Source organism: Podarcis raffonei, chromosome 13, assembly GCF_027172205.1.
Source record: "Podarcis raffonei isolate rPodRaf1 chromosome 13, rPodRaf1.pri, whole genome shotgun sequence".
Lineage (NCBI taxonomy): Eukaryota > Metazoa > Chordata > Lepidosauria > Squamata > Lacertidae > Podarcis > Podarcis raffonei.
Genome location: NC_070614.1, coordinates 31,873,573 through 31,896,849, shown reverse-complemented (window position 1 = coordinate 31,896,849; position 23,277 = coordinate 31,873,573). Strand labels below are relative to the sequence as shown.

At 41.8% G+C, this 23,277-nt stretch overlaps 2 protein-coding genes across 2 annotated transcripts; both read right to left on the bottom strand.

The window, feature by feature from the left end:
* Window positions 1–53: 53 nt before the first annotated feature.
* On the bottom strand, window positions 54–9,024 carry LOC128398757 (vomeronasal type-2 receptor 26-like). Its single transcript, XM_053360010.1, has 7 exons — window positions 8,923–9,024; window positions 6,613–6,788; window positions 5,520–5,811; window positions 3,335–4,159; window positions 1,786–2,013; window positions 1,324–1,450; window positions 54–955 (listed from the first exon to the last, which is right to left on the bottom strand). The coding sequence occupies exons 1-7, from the start codon at window positions 9,022–9,024 to the stop codon at window positions 54–56; spliced, it is 2,652 nt and encodes an 883-aa protein (XP_053215985.1).
* Window positions 9,025–10,355: 1,331 nt separating this feature from the next.
* On the bottom strand, window positions 10,356–19,709 carry LOC128398756 (vomeronasal type-2 receptor 26-like). Its single transcript, XM_053360008.1, has 6 exons — window positions 19,507–19,709; window positions 18,414–18,705; window positions 15,847–16,686; window positions 13,475–13,702; window positions 12,270–12,396; window positions 10,356–11,257 (listed from the first exon to the last, which is right to left on the bottom strand). The coding sequence occupies exons 1-6, from the start codon at window positions 19,707–19,709 to the stop codon at window positions 10,356–10,358; spliced, it is 2,592 nt and encodes an 863-aa protein (XP_053215983.1).
* Between the last annotated feature and the right edge of the window lie 3,568 nt (window positions 19,710–23,277).

The following is a 23,277-nucleotide window of genomic DNA, read 5'->3' as shown; positions in this document are numbered from 1 at the left end:
GTGAAAGGAATCCCTTGCTCCACCTATGAAGGAACGCGTGACCCACAAATGACTTAGTTATTTCTCCTTGTTAAGTGCTCCTTGCTGTTCAACTCAGGCCTTAGAGCAATGATATAACATTTGGGGAAGAAGATACAACCCAACAATCCAACACTTGAGGCCAAGATGGAGAAGATCTCAACCACCACCATGTATTTTCCCTTTGTGCTCAGGTAAGTTGGAACAAAAGAGACCCACACACTGCAAAACACCAACATGCTGAAAGTGATGAACTTGGCCTCATTAAAAGTGCTGGGCAATGTCCTAGCAAAGAAAGCCACAATGAAGCTGACAAGAGCCAGGAATCCCATGTATCCCAGAACACAGTAAAACATAAAGGCAGACCCTTCATTACATTCAACCACAATTTCTTTAGACAAAGAGTCCATGTCCAAATCTGGGAAAGGAGGAGCAGTACAGAGCCATACAGTACAAATAGCTCCTTGAATGAGAGAACAGGAGAGAACAATTGAAGTTGCCAGTTTTTTCCCCACCCAGTTCCTTACTCTGGACCCTGGCCTTGTAGCCATGAATGCCAAAACCACAGTGGTTGTTTTTGCCAACACAGAAGAAACAGCCACGGAGAAGATGATGCCAAAGGTTGTTTGTCGTAGCAGGCAGGTTGCTCTCTGAGGCCTCCCAATGAACAGCAATGAACAGAGGAAGCAGAGCAGGAGAGCAACCAGCAGAGTGTAGGTGAGACTTCGATTGTTGGCTTTGACGATTGGGGTGTTTTTGTATTTAATGAATATCAGGAGTACCAAAGCTGTGATCACAGAAAACGAAAGTGCCAAGAAAACTAAAATGATGCTCAAAGCTTCCTCATAAGACAGAAAGTTTAAAATCTTGGGAAGGCATCCATCTTGGTGTTTATTTGCATACTGATCTGCTGGGCATCTGATGCACTTGTCCCTGTCTGAAAAAGGAAATGATGATACCTCCCTCTCCCAAACAAGTGAGGGACTATCTATCTATCTATCATCTATGATCTATATCTATATCTATATCTATATCTATCTATCTATCATCTATCTATCATCTATTTATCATCTATCTATCTATCTATCTATCGGCCATTAGAGAACATATAATGTGACCTAATGCAAGGGTATGTAGGTGCTGTTTGCTATCCTGAAAGCACAATAAATAAATGATAACTCCTCTTGGTTTTCTTGCAAAGAATCTCTGAAATAATTTATATTGCTTTGGAAGTGATGATGCAGTCCGAACCATGCCTACTTTATGTGTTAATGTTTTAACATGATCATGTGATGTGTCACCTACCCAAGGCCACAGAAATCATCTCTTCTGGACATGGATCGCAATCATAGCAACAGAATGGTTCCCCATCTTTCTTTTTCCTAATAGAACCTGGGCTGCATTTGTCATTGCACACTGAAGAGGGTGACATCTATTCATAAAGACAAGGGAAGAAAAGCTTAATGCATGCTGCTCTCAATGAATGATTCAGATTTAACTGAATGGCATCACAGACCTGGGAAAGAGCACTGTGCATGCAGGTTCATAATTTCTGGGACATGACTTCTCTGATTTACATGGCTCAGAGAGGAGGCCTTCATAGCCCTGATATTAATTCTACTCATGTCTTTTTATAGGCCATCAAAATATAACATTGTAATAATAATAATAATAATAATAATAATAATAATAATAACAACAACAACTTCTCAGATGTACATGAATAGTTAAGGGGTTATCCAGTGATAACCATTAATCAGAGCATACCTGCTTAAACTTGCTGTGCCATGTGATGATCTCCTCACTAATCATGAACTCTCTGCCTGAAAAAGCCCATGGATCCATCCTTCCCACTTTCACCCTTGAAAAGGATTTGTTAGGGAAAGTAACCCAATTTATAATATCAAATCCACTTTTTAATTCACCTTTCCCATCCAAAGACAACTGGTCCCCAGCACTGTTGTTAAATGAGATTCTCTTCAGGAAAGGATGAATCTACAGTTGAAGAGGCAAAAACACCTTTACAAAATTATAGGAGGTAGAGCAGTATATCATTTTACAAATTTCACTCTAGCCTATTTCAGTATTAGATGAGAAATGTGAGAAAGAGAGCAGGGAAGTGCTTGCTGGTTCTACCACCTCTGTGATTTATAACCTGAGTGCTTTCACCCCTGTCGGATTGGCAACCCTATTTGATCAGCATTCTAAATAGCATGCACTAAGTCTGACAGTTATGAGCATGGTGTTAATATGAACATAAAACAACAGATAAAACATAATTAATATGAAAGTCAATTTTAAACAAAAGTAGCCAGAAAACAGCAAGAGTCTCAAAGGCAATAAATCATCCCAAATGGCACCAGAAGCAGCATCATTTTAAATTATCAACTGAACCACAGATGTGAGAGAGGTAGAAGAGAGTTCCAAGGTCTAGGGTTTGTTCTATGAAGTTGCTCAGTTGCTGTTGGTGCATGGTTATGAGACATGGCACAGTTTGGGGACACACAGAGGAAGGGTTCCATTGTTGACATGCATGAACAAATAAGTTTGTATTGGAGAAGGGAGCATTTGAGACATCATGGTTCTGGACCCTAGGGCTGGGCAAGAAATTTTGACACATGAGGCATACCCCCAAATAGGGCCCCTCCCCACTTGAGAAGAGGATGATGGTGGAAGATCTACAAGGGTGGAGATAGAAAGATCTACATCAGGATCTGCTACACTGGGTGGACCCTTCCTCCTGATGCGGTTGCCTCACCTTACCTCATGTGCAGGATGGCCATAGAAACGTTTTCAAGTAAAAAGCCAGCTCTTTGATTAGACCCAGAAACTCAAGATATTAACGCGAGTCTGTCATTAATCACTTTTGAGTACAGGTACGTTCAATTGATGTGCAGTTGCTGACGCATTGAAGGTGGAACAGGAGCGGAAAGGGGCAGAATGTGGGTGAGGTGGAATGTGGCAGAATGATGCAGGGTGCACTTATATGTATTCTGTGGATGCATGTGGGGCCAGAAACTGAGCTTATAATACAAGTAACAACCATTTCATATGGGTCACTACCTGTATTATTAGCTCTAGTCAGTGCAAAGTGCTAGTCCAAGACATTTTGCTGCATGAGGCAGAGAGCATCATGGCATGCTCCTATTCCACTAGACTACACTGGAAGTTGATGGGTGATGGGGTAGTGTCCTCCTAAGGAAGCTAGCAGTGAGGGTGGTGGGGGCAGGAGAACCATGCCTATGTAGCATAATCTAGAAGGCCACCTTTCTTTCTACTCAAGTCCCTCAATATATTTTGGTTAAAGAGGTAGTACCTGCCATGGTTGTGGGTTTGGTCTGGGCTTGGACTTCAATGAGTACATGGTATGTAAAGCATGTGCTATGACATAAACAGCATTGTATATACTGTAGCTTTGGGGAGTCATGCTCATTTCAAAAAATGGTCCAGAAAGACTCTCCAGCTTCTCCTTCCCAGTGCAGGTCCCATCGTTCTCTCCATCCACAGGGGAATCTAAAAATACACAGTCGAAAGCTTGTTCCCAGAAATCTTGGATGAAATCATCTCCAGTGGGTGAGTGGGGATTTAAGGTCAGAAGGAATTTTTTGAATTCCCGTACCTCAGTGGAGTGAACCGCAAAAGACAAGGCTCCTTGGAAGACTTCTAAGTCCCAGTTCCTATGAAACTGCAGTGCTGGGAAGTCCCACTGCGCTGTCAGAATCCAAACTCTGCCTAGAGACTCTGCCGTATCGTCCACTTGTACTAGCATGTATTTCAAACCCAATGTGGAGTGAGTTTCTGCATATACAACAATTGCATTGACTGAGTTGTTCTTGAAAAAATGAGAAATATTCTCTGCCTTCATGTACACTTCATGCATTTCAGAGAAGTCTGTCAAGGGAGGCATCTTGTCAGTGAATGCTGTACAGATACCACTCTGTGAAAGTCTTGGCATCAAGGTTCCCACAAAATTTTCTCCTTTATCATCATCCAGTGTAATGATGCCAACCCATGTCCACTCGAAATGCAGAAGTAATTGAACGATTCCAATGTACTGATACTCTTCGTTGGGGACCACCCGGTAGATGAAAGGGAACTGGATCTTAGAACTCAGAGAAGGACCAAATAAATAGTAAGAGACCTATGCAAGAGAAATTTTATTTTCAAAATTGGAAAAGATTCTAACAGTGAAAGTCTGCATACTGAAAAACAGTTATGTAAAAGATTTGCCTTTGAAATTTCAAGGAATGATTATGGTTGCAGTGGTAAAGACTTGACACTGTTATGCCAAAAAGTGGAGGAGTGAATTTCTGCTGCGAATGGCAAAGTATATGACTATGCATTTATGTTGAAAATAACTTTGTTTGAATGGTGGAGAAAAAACAAATATGAAACAATTTCATAATAGATTGGGTACCATTTCTTGAATATTGCCAGAAAATAGCACATGCACAACATTTATAAACACTCCTATAAGTTTTTTATATATTACTGATACGGTTGTCCTTTTCTGTCATATTGATGGTTCATTTTTTTTGTATGTTGCTTGAATGCAACAAAGAACAAATGAGGAGGTGGTAGGCAGCCCAAGTGTGCTTTTAGAGATGGAGTAGTAAAGATATGCTCCATTCGTCCTTTGTTCTTCTCTTTTCTCATTAATTTTGCTTTGCTTTGTATCTGTTTTGTCCACAATACATGGAGCTGTATTCATTCATTCATTCATTCATTCAGCCAGCCAGCCTTTATTGGCATAATACATCGAGTTATATGTTAACATGATATAATGGGAATTTTCACCAGATTCTCCATCATGTGCTGTAGGAGAAGGACTTGAGTGTTGCTGCTTATGGCCCCAATCATTCCTTCCAAGTGCATACTACTGATTTTTATTATTATCATTTTTAGGTGGAAGGGCAATTGTTGAATGGTAGAACACATGTTTGGCATGGGAAATGTTCCAGGTTCAATTCCTGGAATCTTGCAGTAGGGCTTGGAGAGATCCTTGTCTGAAGTACTGGAGAAAAACCTCTGGTCATTGTTGACAAAATTGAGTTGATAGACTGATTCAGTATATAACAACTTTCTGTGTTGTTTTATGTACTATTTGGAACTTGGCAAGATACTCCATAAGACATCTCTTCCATCTCTCCCCTTTAACATTATGCACCATTTCTGCTTATACCATTACATACTTGAGTGCAGCTTTCTGATTATAATTTATACGTTGATTAAAGAGGTCCCCTCCTCCCATTTCCAGACAGGCAACTGCTGCAGAGGTGTTCATGATCATTAAGCAAGTTAAACCTTTAAAGAGAATATATGTTTGTTTGTATTTAAGAGATTTATTAAAAAGCAGATTTGCTCCAAAATGAAGCAAGGTGTTCTATTGTCATCACATTCACGCCTTCTCTATCTTTCTCCTCATTTTCATATATGTGTGTGCCAGTTCTGAGCATACAAGGGAGGTTTTGAAACCCATGTGCCTCACATATACACCCTACCTGAGGAATTTTATAGGTGCCTAAGATGGTAGCCATGTAAAGTGAGGTTTCCGCATCAAGTCCTCCAATGGCAGCTATCAGATTCTTCTGTGTGCCACACTTGTAGTTGGGGACTGCACTTTTCTGGCTAAAAAGAAGGTTCAGAGTGGTTTGAAATGTCAACTTTTCATTGAAGTAGCTGTCATAGATGTGGAATCCCAATGTAACATTTGGTAAAATCCTGGGATCCTCATTGATCTCCTTAACTGCATACACGAAGGCCAGGACATACTGGTAGTATTTTGTCACTACACTGAAATGAGAGTGCAGGTTATAACGCATAAACTTGCTAGACCTCATGATCTACTTGTCAAGTTCACATGGTTGTTACAGAGAACTCTGCAGGCATTAATGACACAGGAAACATGGTACTGTGGGAACCTGCAAGACTGTCTGTTTTGACTTGTACCCAATGACCCAATTAAGGAAATAACACAAGGTAATGACTGTTTCATCCCTTCTCATCACGAGAGTGATTTTCTTCAGCAGGGAGCCTTTTGTATTTGTGCAATCCTCATGTAATTGAGAACACAGATATTCCAGGGTTCTGAATCATCAGTGGAGCATCCATGGACTTAAAAGGCTCCCTGGTAGGGGGAATTTGGGGGGCCTTGAGGATTGGGTTAAATGTGAAACCCCACTGTACCTGCATTGCCACTACAAGGCTGTAATGCCTGAAAAGGCCTGTTCTGCACATTATCATTATTACATCTTTAAATGCTTCAAAACCATATGAAATTTACACACACCCAACCCCAGGCAGTGAGGTTTCAGATCAGGGGACTATAGAAAAAGCAGGGGAGGGAAAGGCAAAATGCAAAGGGGAACAAGCGTGTGCACATATATTTTCTATAACTCCCATATGCACACATGAATCGTGGAAAACATACTTAACCCAAGGTACCACTGTACTGAATTAGGTTCATTAATTTCAGAGGGTCTACTTCAGGTAGGACTTGCTTTGGATACAACCCATTATTATCTATCATTTGGAATCATAACAAAAACTCCCAATAATCTTCTTATGGACATCTCATGGAAGAAAGATACTTACAGAGAATCTCCAACAAACATTGCATTGGGGTGTACATCAAAAGTTATAGTGTTAAAGAAAGAGAAGAACTGAGAAGAGATACCACCAATGATGAGGTCGCCCTGCTCATAATACTCATGTGGGATCTGTAGGGGATCGTTCACACTGTAAGTAGGAGGATGTGCCTTGCTCTCAATCTGGGGAAGAAATGTCAATGTTAACATCAGTAGCCACAGCAGCAACAACAGCATTGCACATAAAAGTGAATTCTTTTCTACTGAAGCAAACCCACTCTTCCAGGCTAATTCATTATTATCTAGTATCAGCTGGTTCAGAACAGATTTGTTTCTACGCTCTCCTGAAGCCACTATGTGACCTGTAAAATTGTTCTTCCTGTCCACAATTCACACCCCCAATCTCTGAAAAGCACATACATAGGGTTTTATATGTATTTTCATCTTGATTACTTATTATTAGTCTAGTCTCTGAAAATCCATGTTGTCATTGGGAAGAAAGAATTACTGTAATTTGACATAATTATAAGGTAATTATAAATCAGTTTCCCAGAGTGCTCTGCTCATAGTGAGCAGAACAGCAGAAGAAAACATGTTGGCTGGGTATTATCTCAGGGCTGTTTCTTTCTGGGATCAAGATCAACAACTGGGCATAGAATGACACTGAGTAAGACAATACATTCAGAAAACTAAAGCCTTGGGATGAAGCCATAGGAATAGGGAATTTATGCTTGTCCAGGTGTTATTGGACTCCAGCTGCCATCATCCCTGACTACTAATCATGTAGGGCTATATGTCAGCTTCAAGTATCTTGAGTTGGGCTCACAAATGGATTGACAAGCAATGCCATTCCCATTACATCAGTGCTATATATGCATGATCAGCTATGATAATCAGTACTCTGGCAAGTGCATTCTGCATTACAGTGGTACCTCGGGTTAAGTACTTAATTCGTTCCAGAGGTCCGTACTTAACCTGAAACTGTTCTTAACCTGAAGCACCACTTTAGCTAATGGGGCCGCCTGCTGCTGCTGCACCGCCGGAGCACGGTTTCTGTTCTTATTCTGAAGCAAAGTTCTTAACCTGAAGCACTATTTCTGGGTTAGTGGAGTCTGTAACCTGAAGTGTATGTAACCTGAAGCGTATGTACCCCAAGGTACCACTGTAGTTGCAACCTCTGGACCGTCTTCAAGGGCAGCTTCCTGTAAAGGGCATTACAGTAGTTCAGTCTGGAGATTGCTAGAGCACAGGTCACTGTAGCTAAGCTAGAGCACAGGTCACTGTAGCTACTGTATTTGCAGAAACAATGTCTTCATTGGATTTTATAGCGTTGCTGCATGAAGTAGAAACAGATTATATAACAGAGATAACTCTCAGAAGCAGGCTTTCAGCTGTTTATCTCCAGACCCTTCTGTGGTTGGAAAGAGCAATGGAACTTGCACAGGGAAGGAGAAATTATGCCATACCCCCTACTTTACACACAGTCTTTAGCTGAAGAAATTGTGGTTGAATCTAATGAAAGCCCTATCCTTACATTTTATTCTGTATTAAGATACATGAGGTTCCTGGCTCTGGTCAGCTTTGCTGTCACTTTCTTTGCTAGAACGCCACCCAACACTTTTAATGAAGCCAAGTTCATCATTTTCAGCATTTTGGTGTTGTGCAGTGTGTTTGTGTGTGTGTGTGTGGCGGGGGGAGTTTATTTTGTTACCTGAGCAGATATCTAACTGTTCAATGCAGCTGACAAACCTTTTTAAAGAATGATTTTCCCCTCATAGTTCATCCTCACAGAAAGAAAGCTTATTATAATGACACAATCCTATAGCAAGATCTGCTGGGATTAGTGGGGTGAGGAAACAGTGGGCTTCTAGGTCAACTTGGAGGTTACTGGTACAGGTGTGCTACATTAGCATATCTTCCCATCCTGACTGATCCAGGACCTAGCTGGCTGAGATGAGTCCAATGGAACTTCAGATAGCATAATCCCCCTAAAAGAGGAATTCTGGGGGTGTTGTGGGAGACGGATCAGAGAGGGGGACTTAGGTTGTATCCTAACCCTGATCTACTCAGCCACGTGACATGGCAGCCTGTCAAAAGAGTCATGTGACTGAAACATTATTTTAAACACTTGTTTCACCTCTGCCAAAATGAGGCTGACTCAGCCAGCAACAGTCCTGGTTCTGAATAGAGTTCGGAGTCAAACCCCATGTATGGTCGGCAATTGGCAATTTCTCAGACACAGGAGCTGCTTAACCACAGTCCTTCTGTCTTGCCAAGATTCAAACTTGTTCAGCTTGTTCTCCTTCATTCATCTTACAACTGCATGCAGGCAGTGGCTCAGTAATTGCACAACTTCTCCTGATGCAGATGATATGGAGAAGTAGACCTGCGTGTCATCATCATCATACTGATGGCACATTGCCCTGAATCGCCTAATGACCACTCCATGTGGCTTTGTGTAGATATTAAATAGCACTGGAGGTAAGAAGGTCCTGTGCAGCACCTCATAATATAGCTGCCAAACAAACCACTGATTATCTGGCCAGAGAGACGTGTGGAGAGAAAAGCAAAGGGCACAGAGAGCATAAGGAGAGTGGGGGATTATATCTCTTCGTCCATCACCCTAGGCTCCATATTGCGTATTCACTTCGCTCCTCTGACAGAGGAAAAATAAATTAATTAGTAAGAGGGAACCACATCATTATCTGGATAGGTCATTTCCTGGTCTACACTGAGAATTTACTTCTAAATGATCCCAAGTTCCCATAGTAGCTGCTTGTGTAACCACAGGCATCATCATAAAAGGGGATATGCACCATGCAAAAGAGGACACACGATGGTATAAAAGGTGTATATCTTCATTCATATTTACTGATGCAAACTTTGAAATAATTTTCAGAATTAAATTTTACAGAAGTCAATTAAATTCCTATACAGATCCCCACAACTTTATTCAATTAAATTGCACATGACTTCCAGATTACCCCAAATCAGTTAATCCCTCTGCAGTTAATTTACCAACAATTAATTTCCAGGTAGATGCTGTTCAAAAAGGATTTCCCTTCAATTAATTATCTCCATTCAACTATTATCATTACCATTGATATTAAAATTTTAAAATAACTGGGAGTGCAATTGTGTTTCTAATAGAGAGGGTCTTAATACCAGATGGGGTATATTCACAGTACAATGCCCCTGGAAATGGAAGGGAAGCTATGATATTATCAAGGGATGTTTGAAGTTTCATTTTAAGACTTGCAGCATGGTAGAAATAAAACCAAATTATGACTACTCAGAAGTAACTTCAATTAAATTCCATGGATCTTCGTCTCACGTAAGTGGGATTGGAACTGCAGGTTTAGCTATAACCTTGCTGATTAATGAAGTTGAACAAACCAAGACACTTTCCAGAATCTTACTGGATGTACATGGGGAAAGGACACTGGTTTGTACAGGAAATACTGGAATGTCTAGTATGAGAGGGAGTATCTGGTGCTGGAAATATTTTAGGAATTGGGATACTAATGCTCCCGAATCCACTGTTTAGCTGTGCTTTAAAAGCTCGCTTTATAATTCCAATCATCACTGTCTCTTACTAGCCAACAGAGATCAGTAGGTGTACCTGCAGATCAGGATTTTTCAAAAGACAGAAGCCCTTTGTATTCCTGACTTGTTTCTAGTGTTTGTGAAAGGAATCCCATGACGCCACAAAATTTTAGCCTATGAAGGAACGCGTGACCCTCAAATGACTTAGTTATTTCTTCTTGTTAAGTGCTCCTTGCTGTTCAACTCAGGCCTTAGAGCAATGATATAACATTTGGGGAAGAAGATACAACCCAACAATCCAACACTTGAGGCCAAGATGGAGAAGATCTCAACCACCACCATGTATTTTCCCTTTGTGCTCAGGTAAGTTGGAACAAAAGAGACCCACACACTGCAAAACACCAACATGCTGAAAGTGATGAACTTGGCCTCATTAAAAGTGCTGGGCAATGTCCTAGCAAAGAAGGCCACAATGAAGCTGACAAGAGCCAGGAATCCCATATATCCCAGAACACAGTAAAACATAGAGGCAGACCCTTCGTTACATTCAGCCACAATTTCTTTAGACAAAGAGTCCATGTCCAAATCTGGGAAAGGAGGAGCAGTACAGAGCCATACAGTACAAATAACTCCTTGAATGAGAGAACAGGAGAGAACAATTGAAGTTGCCAGTTTTTTCCCCACCCAGTTCCTTACTCTGGACCCTGGCCTTGTAGCCATGAATGCCAAAACCACAGTGGTTGTTTTTGCCAACACAGAAGAAACAGCCACGGAGAAGATGATGCCAAAGGTTGTTTGTCGTAGCAGGCAGGTTGCTCTCTGAGGCCTCCCAATGAACAGCAATGAACAGAGGAAGCAGAGCAGGAGAGCAACCAGCAGAGTGTAGGTGAGACTTCGATTGTTGGCTTTGACGATTGGGGTGTTTTTGTATTTAATGAATATCCCGAGTACCAAAGCTGTGATCACAGAAAATGAAAGTGCTAAGAAAGCTAAAATGATGCTCAAAGCTTCCTCATAAGACAGAAAGTTTAAAATCTTGGGAAGGCATCCATCTTGGTGTTTATTTGGATACTGATCTGCTGGGCATCTGATGCACTTGTCCATGTCTGAAAAAAAGAAACAAAAATATGATAACTCCATCTTCCAAACAAGTAAGGGACAAAAACACATAGTGCCATCATATATTTCTACTCAGAAGTCAGAGTATATTTATCAGTAGGTGGTTTTAGGATTGCTGTGTCTAGCATGTAAAGCATTGGGAGAAACAGAAGCCTGCAGTGAACTATCAGGCACAATGGTTTAATATAAACTCCTGTTGTTTCAATAGCTAATAAGCAATTTTTGTTTGAGGAGCTATACATAATTGGAGATGCTTAATGTTGAAAGGGATTGTTATGTCTTGGCTAAGGTTTGATGACTAGCTTCAAAATGGGTGTGCTCATTGGTAGAGCTTTATTCTTCATGCAGAAGGACATAAGTTCATTCCTGCTGAAATTATCAGAAGAAGAAGAAGAGGAGGAGGAGGAGGAAGAAGAGTTTGGATTTGGTATCCCGCTTTATCACTACCCGAAGGAGTCTCAAAGCAGCTAACATTCTCCTTTCCCTTCCTCCCCCACAACCAACACTCTGTGAGGTGAGTGGGGCTGAGAGACTTCAAAGAAGTGTGACTAGCCCAACGTCACCCAGCAGCTGCATGTGGAGGAGCGGAGACGCGAATCCGGTTCCCCAGATTATGAGTCTACCACTTAACCACTACACCACACTGGCTCTCAGGTAGAAGGTAATATCAGAAATCTCTCCTTATGGTTGCAATTCTTAGAATGCCTGCTCAGAAATAAGTCCCTTTGAATTACTTCTGTGTGGGAGTCAGCACTTACCAGAATGAATAATACCAGCTAGTAAAGGGACAAATAATCCATCCTAATATAAGGCCCTAGGATGGAACTGTAGATGCTGCTTTGCTATCCTTAAAGCACAAGAAATAAATGCTAATTCCTCTTGGTTTTCTTGCAAAGAATCTCTGAAATAAGTTAGATTTCTTTGGAAAGGATGATGTAGTCTGAACCATGCCTACTCATTTGTTAATGTTTTAAGATGATCATGTGCAAGGTCACCTACCCATGGCAAAGGAAATCATTTCTTCTGGACATGCATCACAGTCATAGCAACAGAATGGTTCCCCATCTTTCTTTTTCCTAATAGAACCTGGGCTGCATTTGTCATTGCACACTGAAGAGGGTGACATCTATTCATAAAGACAAGGGAAGAAAAGCTTAATGCATGCTGCTCTCAATGAATGATTCAGATTTAACTGAATGGCATCACAGACCTGGGAGAGAACGCTGCTCATTTTTTTCTAGAAAATGACTTCACAGGCCTTCACAGTCCTGATATTAATTTCACCCATGTCTTTTTAAAGGCAACCAAAATACAATATGCAGATGATATTATTATTATTATTTTCATTATTAACTTCACTGATGTACATGAGTGGTTAAGGGGAGGAAAGATCACTATACCACTGGCTTATTCCGTTTACTCTACTGTATAATTTTGCTGGAGTAGAAAAGTTGTAGCACATGATTTGCATGCAAAAGGTCCCAATTTCAGTCCTTGGCATCTCCAGGCAACGCTGAGAAAAGGCTTCTTTCTGAATCCCCAGAGAGCTGCTGCCAGTCAATCATGTAGACAACCAAGAGATAGATGACCTAAGGGTCTGACTCAGTAAGACAGATTTCCATGTTTCTAAGGGGTAGATCATTGTCCAAAATGCTCCTTTAGAATATATTAACAAAAGCTCATGTGACAGGGTCACAATATTGGGGGCTTTGTACTTTCTAAGGGGATTTACCTTATTATGGCAAGGTAAAGGTAAAGGACCCCTGGGCGGTTAAGTCCAGTCAAAGGCAACTATGGGGTGTGGCACTCATCTCACTTTTCAGGCCGAGGGAGCTGGCATTTGTCTGCAGACAGCTTTCCAGGTCATTTGGCCAGCATGGCTAAACTGCTGCTGGCACAACGGGACACTGTGATGAGTGCCAGAGTGCACAGAAATGCCGTTTACATTCCCATCACAGTGGTACCTATTTATATACGTGTACTGGTATGTTTTTGAACTGCTAGGTTGGCAGAAGCTGTGATAGAGCAATGGGAGCTCACTACCCTCGCACGGATACAAACCAGCAACCTTCTGATTGGCAAACCCAAGAGGCTCAGTGGTTTAGACCACAGTGCCACCCGTGTCCCTTTATTATGGTAAAAATAGTCCATCTACAACTAATATCACAACATTCAACCACTGATAACCATTAATCAGAGCATACCTGCATAAACTTGCTGTGCCATGTGATGATCTCCTCACTAATCATGAACTCTCTGCCTGAAAAAGCCCATGGATCCATCCTTCCCACTTTCACCCTTGAAAAGGATTTGTTAGGGAAAGTAACCCAATTTATAATATCAAATCCGCTTTCTAATTCACCTTTCCCATCTAAAGAGAACTGGTCCCCAGCACTGTTGTTAAATGAGATTCTCTTCAGGAAAGGATGAATCTACAGTTGAAGAGACAAAAACACTTTTACAAAATTATAGGAGAGAGCAGGGATGTGCTTGCTAGTTCTACCACCTCTGTGATCTAGAACCTGAGTTCTTTCACCCCCTGCCTGAATTACAGTCCTATTTGTTTAGGGTACTAAATTGCATAGCAATCTATGTGAATACATCAAGGTCCATGTTTCAGAAGCTACCCACTTCATGCTTTAAGTGTGACAGTGATGGGCATGGTCATGTGACAGAGGGGGCAGGACTAAATAGGGCATCCTGATTCTCCATAATTGCATGACAGAAACTCACCCCTATTGGTTTACCTTTTTTTTTTTTAACAATACTTCAATCCTGCCTTTCCACCCCCTACGATCTACAAGGTGTTAATGTGAATATAAAACAACAGATAAAACATTATTAACGTGAAAGTCAATTTTAAAGAAAAATATCCAGAAAACAGCAGGAGTCTCGAAGGCAATAAGTCATCCCAACTGCCATCAGAAGTAGCATCATTTTAAATTGTCAACAGAACCACAGAAGTGAGGGAAGCAGAAGAGAGTTCCACAGCCAAGGGCCCGTTCTGTGAAGTCGCTCAGTGGACTTAATATGTTGATGGTGACTGTATAGCAGCTGATGGTGCTTGGTGCAGGGACATGGCACAGTTTGGAGACACACAGAGGAAGGACGCCATTGTTGACATGCATGGACAAATAAGTTTGTATTGGAGAAGGGAGTCTTTGAGGCATCATGGTTCTAGACTGCAGGGCCACACAAAACATTTTGGTACCTGTGGCAGACCCCCAAATGGGTCTTTTCCCCACTTGGGAAGGAGGGGATCAGGGAAGGTCTACATTAGTAAAAGGAGGGGAGAGAAACAAAGATCTGTTCCCTCCTGAGGTGGTTGCCTCACCTTGCCTCGTGTGCTGACTGGCCCTGCCAGACCATAGAAAACTTTTCAAGTCAAAACCAGCTCTTTGATTAGACCCAGAAACTAACTGTTCCTGAAACTCAAAACATCAACATAAATCTTTTGAGTATTATAAGCTCTGGTCAATGCACAGCTCCAGTACAATACATTTTCCTGCATGAAGCAAAGGACACAATGACATGCTCCCCATTCCACTAGACTAGACTGGAAGTTGATGGGTCATGGGGTAGTGTCCTCCTCCTGAGGAAGCTAGCAGTGAGGGTGTGGGACAGAAAAGCCATGCTTATGTAGCATAATCTAGAAAGCCATAGTCCCCCATTCCTTGTCTAATGGTAGGGCAGGCACTGGGAGTACAGGGCATTTCCCCTTTTAAAATGTTAGATGCTTCAGCTTCTGCAGCTGACAATGAATACGGGTTACTTTTCTTCTTTGCTCTCTTCATTCTCTTTGAGAAAGCAAGATGAGGCAGCCATGCAAGCCACATCTGCTTACAGTGGCTGCTGGTAAATGTGATTCTCCTCTCCTCTACATTCCATAATGAATGGTGTGGATTTAAATTATTGTGCTCCCTCTACCTTGTTTGTGTCTTGTTATGGTTGGTGAACACTTTTGTTTGTGTCTTGTTGTGGTTGGTGAACAGTTTTATTTGTGTCTTGTTATGGTTGGAGATCAATTTTGTTGTTAGTACTGGCTCTGGTGTAATCGCTTGAGTAGTTGAGCAGGAAGGAGCTCCTGGTTAGTGTGAAACATGTAGACACAGCAGTTAATTATGACTGAGATATAGAAGGGAAGTGAATGTTATGTGGGATGCAGAAGGATGCAGAGAGGGGAAATGGGGACCAAAGTTTCCAAATGCTGGTTCCTAACTTGCAAATGGTACTTTTGGGAGATCAAACATTATATCTGCACCAGATCCAAGTGAGGGGAAGCAGGAAGTTGCAACGTGATAAAAGAAATGTGAAAATCCATTCTATTTCCAGAAGCAGGATAAGATTGGCCATGTGAAAATGAAGAAAGAGTCCTATCATACATGGTGTGAATATCCCTAATCTCTGACAAGATGGGGAAAACATGGACTCCTATAGATAGCAGTGTAAAAAGGTAGAAGTGGAAATGCTCATTACTGGATAGCAGATAGTCAGTTATCACAATCTTTAAACATGAGGGTATGATATGGATTTTATATTCACATCTGTCAAGATGTTTTGGTTAAAGAGGTAGTACCTGCCATGGTTGAAGGTTTGGAAGCGTTGCGACCACTCTGGGCTTAGACTTCAATGAGTACATGGTGTTTAAAGCATGTGCTATGATGTAAACAGCATTGTATATACTATAGCTTTGGGGAGTCATGCTCATTTCAAAAAATGGTCCAGAAAGACTCTCTAGCTTCTCCTTCCCAGTGCAGGTCCCATCATTCTCTCCATCCATAGGGAAATCTAAAAATACACAGTCAAAAGCTTGTGCCCAGAATTCTTGGATGAACTTGTCTCCATTGGCTGAGTAGGGATTTATGGCCAGAAGGAAATTTTTGAATTCCTGTACCTCAGTGGAGTGGACTGCAAAAGACAAGGCTCCCTGGAAGACTTGTATATCCCAATTCCTTTGAAACTGCACTGCTGGGAAGTCCCATTGGGCTGTCAGAATCCACATTCTTCCTTGAGCATCTGCCATATCTCCTGCTTGTACTAGAAAATATTTCAAAATCATTGTAGAATGAGTTTCAGCAAATACAACAAGTGCTTTGACTGTGTGGTTCTTGAAAAGATGAAGCATACTCTCTGCCTTCATGTACCCTTCAAATATTTCAGAGAAGTCCGACAGAGCAGGCATCTTGTCAGTGAATGCCGCACAGATGCCGCTTTGTGAAAGTCTTGGCATCAAGCTTCCCACAAAATTTTCTCCTTTATCATTATCCTCTGTTATGATCCCAACCCACGTCCACTCAAAATGCAGAAGTAATCGAACAATTCCAATGTATTGATACTCTTCATTGGGGACCACGCGGTACATGAAAGGGAACTGGGTCTTAGAACTCCAAGAAGGACCAAATAAATAATAAGAGACCTATACAAGAGCAAAGAGTTTGTCAAACGTTGAACAGAGATTTACAGTACAAGATATGCAGTCAAAAGTACTTATGCAAGAGATTTGCCTTTAAAATTTCAAGAAATGATTACGTATGTAGTGATAAAGACTAGAATTTATGATGTCAATAAAGAGAATAACAAATTCTATTACAGGAGACAAAGTATATGAATGTGCAGGTTTCTTGTAATGGATGGCCATTGCCCGAAGCTCAGCACCATCCACATTCCCATCTTACTATATGCCAATGGCATAGTCACCTTGTCTCGCACAAGTGTTGGCTTGAAGCGGCTCCTGTGCCGCTGCCAGGGATATTGTACAGCCAACAGACTGGAACTGAACTTCACAAAATCTAAAGCGCTTTTGTTCTCAAGAACTTGGAAGCCTCATAGATGGGAGATCAGCGGAAACCCATTACAAAAGGTCAAAACCTTTAAATAACTAGGTATCCCCTTCCAATATAACACTTCTTGGAAATACCATTGTAAGCTTGCCCTTAACAGAGTGGATACTCCAGCTCTGACTATCACCCGTTTCTTCTTTAACAGAGAGAATCTGTTCGTCCCACCTGCACTAAAGGTCTTTAATACCAAAGTAGCCCCAAAACTCCTGTATGGCATTCCATTATGGATTGGTGCAGTTCACCAATCTAAGTTTATCTGAAAATCCAGGTGCTGCCAAATTGTGTGTCATATGCAGCCATGTGTCTGGAAACTGGACAAAGGCTGCTGGAAACCAAAGCGTGGCTCACCACTATAAAATTCTGGCTTCGTCTACATTTCATGTCCTATCTGTCTTTTTCAACTTTCCACATGCTGGCAGAATCCCACCACTCCAAATGCCTAGCTTGCAATGAGAGCAAAATCAGAACCTGTGGCCTATCGCTTGAGTCACTGCTTATGCAGAATCCTAGAGATTGAATTCCAAACCCTTTGCAGTGCAGCCAACAAAACCTGTTCCCCACTGGGGTTGGGAATTCCACCCTCGTTTTGCCAGGACACTCCATTTTTACACCAGCTTTACGATCCCCAGGTACGCAGAGCTCTTTCCCTCACAAGATTTAACATCTTACTGTCTGCAGTTTTGCAAGGTAGATACTTGAAAATCCCATACTATGAAAGATACTGCCCTTGTGGCACAAAGCAGGTTGAATCCATCACACACGTTTTATTTTATTTCCCATTTTATGCAAAAATATATGAAAAATATTTGCCCCCCTGATTGAAGGAAGGAATTTATTGCACCCACTCTTCCAGGGTGTCTTATCTGCTAAACAATTGTAGTAATGATGTTGTGGAGAATGTAGCAAGATTTTTGAGTAACTCTATGAAATTACATCACCATAGGTCCTAAGAGCCATCTTTGTACCTCATGATGTCTGGGGAGTTTTATCTGAAAGTATCTCCTGTTATGTTTTGTTAGCTGTGTTGTGCTCTGATCCATGTATATGTTGTGCTCTGATCCATGTATTTATGCTAATAAAGGAGACTGATTGAAAAATCATGAGGACAAGAGTGATTGTTAATATTATTTTTAAAAAACAGGTTTTTCTCCACAAAGAAGCAAGGGCTGTGTTGCCATTGCATTCACAGCTTCTCTACCTTTCTCCTTCACATACTCAAATATGTTTGTTCCAGTTCTAAGAATACAAGAAAGGGATGCACGTCAGGTATTTGAAACCCACATGTCCCATAGAAACATCCTACCTGTGGGATCTTATAGATGCCTAAGATGGTAGCCATGTAAAAGGAGGTTTCAGCATCGAGTCCCCCAATGGCAGCTATCAGATTGTTCTTTTTGCCACACTTATAGTTGGGGACTGTCCTTTTCTGGCTAAAAAGAAGGTTCAGAGTGGTTTGATATGTCAACTTTTCGTTGAAGTAGCTGTCATAGATGTGGAATCCCAATGTAGCATTTGGTAAAATCCTGGGATTCTCGTTGATCTCCTTAACTGCATACACGAAGGCCTGTACATACTGGTAGTATTTCGTCACTACACTGAAATAAGAGTGCAGGTTATATAACCCATAAATTTTCCAGACCTCATGACCTACTTGTCAAGTCCACATTGTTCTTATAGAGAAGTCTGCAGGCATTAATGACTTGAACAGGAAACATGGCAAGGAAGAAACCTGTAGGGCAGTCTGTTTTGTCTTGTCCCAAATGTTCCACTGAAGAAAATAATGCGAGTGAATTTCCGTGGTGGGCAGCCAGTTGTATCTTTGCAAATCCCATGTGATTGAGAACCCAGATCTTCCAGGGATCTGAATCACCCATGGAACCTCAATGTATACAAAAGGCTTCCTGCTGCAGAAGTTCATTGTCATCACATGTAGGAGCAAGATAATTTGCAGCCCCCTGAGGGACTAAATGTGTGGCTTGCATTGCCACTTCAAGGCCGTAATGTCTGAAATGGCACTTACTGTACATTATCACATCATTAAATGCTTCAAAATCATATGGAAATAATCACACAAACAGTCTTGCATGGGGAGGTATTCAAGTGATAGATCAGGGGAATGTAGATCTAGCAGAAGAGGGAAAGGCAAAATGTAGGGTAGATCAAGGGTGTGCAAATACATATTCTATTAACATCAAAGAATAATGGCATACACTGAGCTCTATCCAGGGCTAGTCCCACTGAAATTAAGGAATATGACTTAGGTTCATTGATTTCAGTGGGTCTGCTTCAAGAAGGACTAGCTTTGGATACAACCCATTATTACCATTAGGAATTGTAAATTTTTAAAAAATTCATTATGACCTGCTTATGGACATCTCATGGAAAAAGATACTTACAGAGATTCTCCAACAAACATGGCATTGGGGTGTTCATCAAAGGTTATAGTATTAAAGAAAGAGAAGAACTGAGAAAAAATACTGCCAACGATGAGGTCACCTTGCTCATAATACTCATGCGGGATCTGTAGAGGATCGTTTACACTGCAAGTAGCTGGTTGTGACTTGCTCTCAATTTGGGGAAGAAACGCCAGTGTTAACATCAGTAGCCGCAGCAACAATAACAGCATTGCACATAAGGGTGAATTCTTTTCTACCAAAGCAAACCCACTCTTCAAGGCTAATTCATTATTATATAATAGCAGCTGGTTCAGAACAGATTTGTTTCTACACTCTCTTGATGCTGCAAGTCGATAGTGATACTATGTGGCCTGTAAAATAGCTCTTCCTGTCCACAATCCACACCCCCAAACTCTGAAAAGCACAGACATAAGTTTTATATGTATTTTCATATTGATTACTTTTTATGAGTGTAGTCAATGAAAATCCATGGTGTCGTCAGCCAGAAAGGATTACTGTAATTTGACATAATTATAAGGTAATTATAAATCAGCTCCTTAAATGTTCTCCTCATAAAGAACAGAACAGCAGAAGAAAACATGTTGGTTAGGTGTTATCTCAGGGCTGTTCCTTTCTGGGTTCAAGATGAACACCTGGACATACTACGACACTGAGCAAGAAAATACATACAGAAAACCAAAGTCTTGGGACAAAGACATAGGAATAGGGAACTTGTGCCTTTCCATAAGTTGTGGTTCGAGGACCCGATCCTCGCAAAGTGGAATGAATACACAAGGACACGTGATATAAGGTTAATGGGCAAGAAAAGGCCACAACTTTATTGATTACAGCAAGTGAAAAGGTATTGGCTTAGGCATTGGATTACGTCAGCTGACTCCACCCCCTCGGAGAGGGGTGAGTCTAAAACAGGGGGGTTTATTCACCAGTAGGTGGAGCCTGTTGATGCTAATCCAACTATAAGTTCTCCCCTGATGTCACCGAGGGTCGTGCCATGGCCTCCCGCCACGCAGGCATCGGACAGAATACACGACCGCCGGATTCCTTTAACGGAATACCCAAAAATTGAAGGCGTAGGCGATGGCCACACCTAGCCCTTCGACACACTACAACACATTATTCCAATGCCTAACTGCCACCCGAGCCCAAAAGTCTCGCCGCCAATACCCTCACAGCTGTAACCAATCCCTAATGCTAATGCTGCTGCTGATGCTATCTAACCAAATGTCATTCCCTTGGTCTAAGAGATGAACACCGTCATTCCGGTACAAGGCCTGGTTGCCAATCCAGATACGGTCATGAGAAATGACTCGGCCATTCATAAAGCGCACCCAACGGCCTATTGCCCGATTTAAGAGTTTCCTGGTTTTTTCAATGGCCATACAGTTCTGCGCACCGCGCCAAACCATCCTCTTCAGGAAGGAGGACCAGAACACCGTTGTTCCGGGACACAAGGGAGCAATCTCATCCAAATCTCTTTTTATGTTCCACAACAAGTCCGCACTTCTTCTGTTAACAAGGTCATTTTCCCCTAATTGAATGATAAGGATGTCGGGAGGGCCCAATGTGGCGACTTTCTCCCTCAGCAATGGCATAAGCACCAGCCAGATGAGTGGGAGGCAGGGGGCTAACGCCCCCTGCTTGAGGCGGAGCTTGGCTCCCGCCCACAACCACTCCCCTCTCTTCCAGGAGAGAGTCTTTGCTGGACTCCAGCTTCCATCATCCCTGATTACTGACCATGCCTGCTAGGACTGAAGGGAATTGGAGTCCTACAACTACTGGAGAATTTCAAGTTTCCTATTCTAGCTTGTTAAGTGGATATAAAGGAGAATTGTATTAATGTCATCTCTACAACTTTGCATAGGATTACAGAGGTTGAATGCATTCTACACCGGGCTGCTTCAGTACATTAATAAAAACATTTAATGATACTATGGTGGTGGTGGTGACAGTGATTAACCATATTGTAGTCATCTTTTCCATAAGGTTCTAGGGTTGAAATGCATGGCATAAAAATAATAGAATAAAAAAAAAATTACATAACATTTCAATATAATTGACATAAAAGTTCCCTTTAAAAAATCAAAATAATAAAAGAGCAGGTGATTTCCCCCCCCTCATTACAGTGGTACCTCTGGATATGAACGGGATCTGTTCCAGATCCCCGTTTGCATCCTGAAGCGAACGTAACCCGCACCTGCGCATCTACGCATGTGTGGGTTGTGATTTGCAGCTTCCACGCATGCTCATGACGTCATTTTGACCGTTTGCGCATGTGCGAGTGGTGAAACCCAGAAGTAACGCATTCCGTTACTTCTGGGTCACCGCGGAGTGCAACCCAAAAGCGCTCAACCTGAAGCATATTTAACCCGAGGTATGACTGTAGTTCTGAATACCAACCCCTCCCAAAGACCTGGATAAAGAGGTGCATTGTCACCTGCTGCTGAAAACTTAATTATGTTGGTACTTGATGCACCTCTGAGGGGAGGTCACTTCAGAGGCAGGCTGTAATCACAGAGAAGGGTGTCCCAAACTTTTCCAGGAGGTGGCATCACCAGCAAGGCCTCCTCTGCAGATCATAACTCACAAGCAAGTTGGGATGAAATGCTCTTTCAGATAGTTGCTCTCAAGTTTTTTTTTATAAGCTTCAGTACCTTGGAACAGGTTCATAAGTGGGCTGACAAACAGTGCTATTCCTTGATTCTCCTTTTTATGTTCTCAATCAGCCATGATCATCAGTACTCTGATCACTGCTTTCTGCATTAGTTGCTGTTTCTGGACTATCTTCAAGGGCAGCTTCCTGTATAGGGCATTATAATAGTTCAGTCGCTGTAGCTATTGTATATGCAGAAACATTGTCTTCATTGGATTTCATATTGTTGCTGCATGAAGTAGAAACAGTTGATATGACAGAGATGGCTCTCAGAAGCAGGCTTTCAGCTGTTTATTTTCAGACTCCTCTGTGATTGGGAGAGCAATGCAACTAGCACTGGGAAGAATAAGCTGTGCCATAGCCCATGCTTTTACATGTAGTCTTTGGCTGACAAAATTGTGGATGGATGTAATGAAGCATCTGTCCCTATGTTTTATTCTGTACTGACACATATGGGATTCCAGGCTGTCAGCTTTGCCTTAGCCAGGATGTTTTTTGCAATGCGGGGGTCTCTTTTGATACCTGAGCACTGTCATGGATTTCTGGGGAGGAAGATGGCGGACTAAACCTCTCTTGTTGACACTCTATCGAAAGAGATAATTATGTGGTGATCAGTGATATAGCCAACTCACAAATCTTGGTTATCACATTCACTCTGGAAAAACAGGGAACTCTGATGCTCTGAAAAAGCTGTTCCATGCTGGGAGACTGAGAAGCTTTGCGGGACTCAGATGGGGGTGACTTAGAGCGTAGGAACTTCCATCATGCCCAAACACTACATAATAGCCCTTAGGGTCAATCCTGATGGCACAGCCCATTGAGGGTGCTCCATCAGCACAGCCAGTGCCGGTGAACAGCATTCACATAGCGAGTGAATTGATGGAGCTGCTTAAAAAGTTTTGTCAGCAGCCACGTGAATCTCTGTTGGCTTGGATGCTGTGTTTGCGGGATGGGGATGATGATGGCTCGAGGAGGTGGAGAATATGAGGAGTGTGGCAATGCATTTAGCTTTACAGCAGAGACTATATGGAGCTGAGGAAGGCAAGGGAATCATTCATTGCTTGATTGGTTAATGCTTGCCATGATGCTTGGGGATGGGG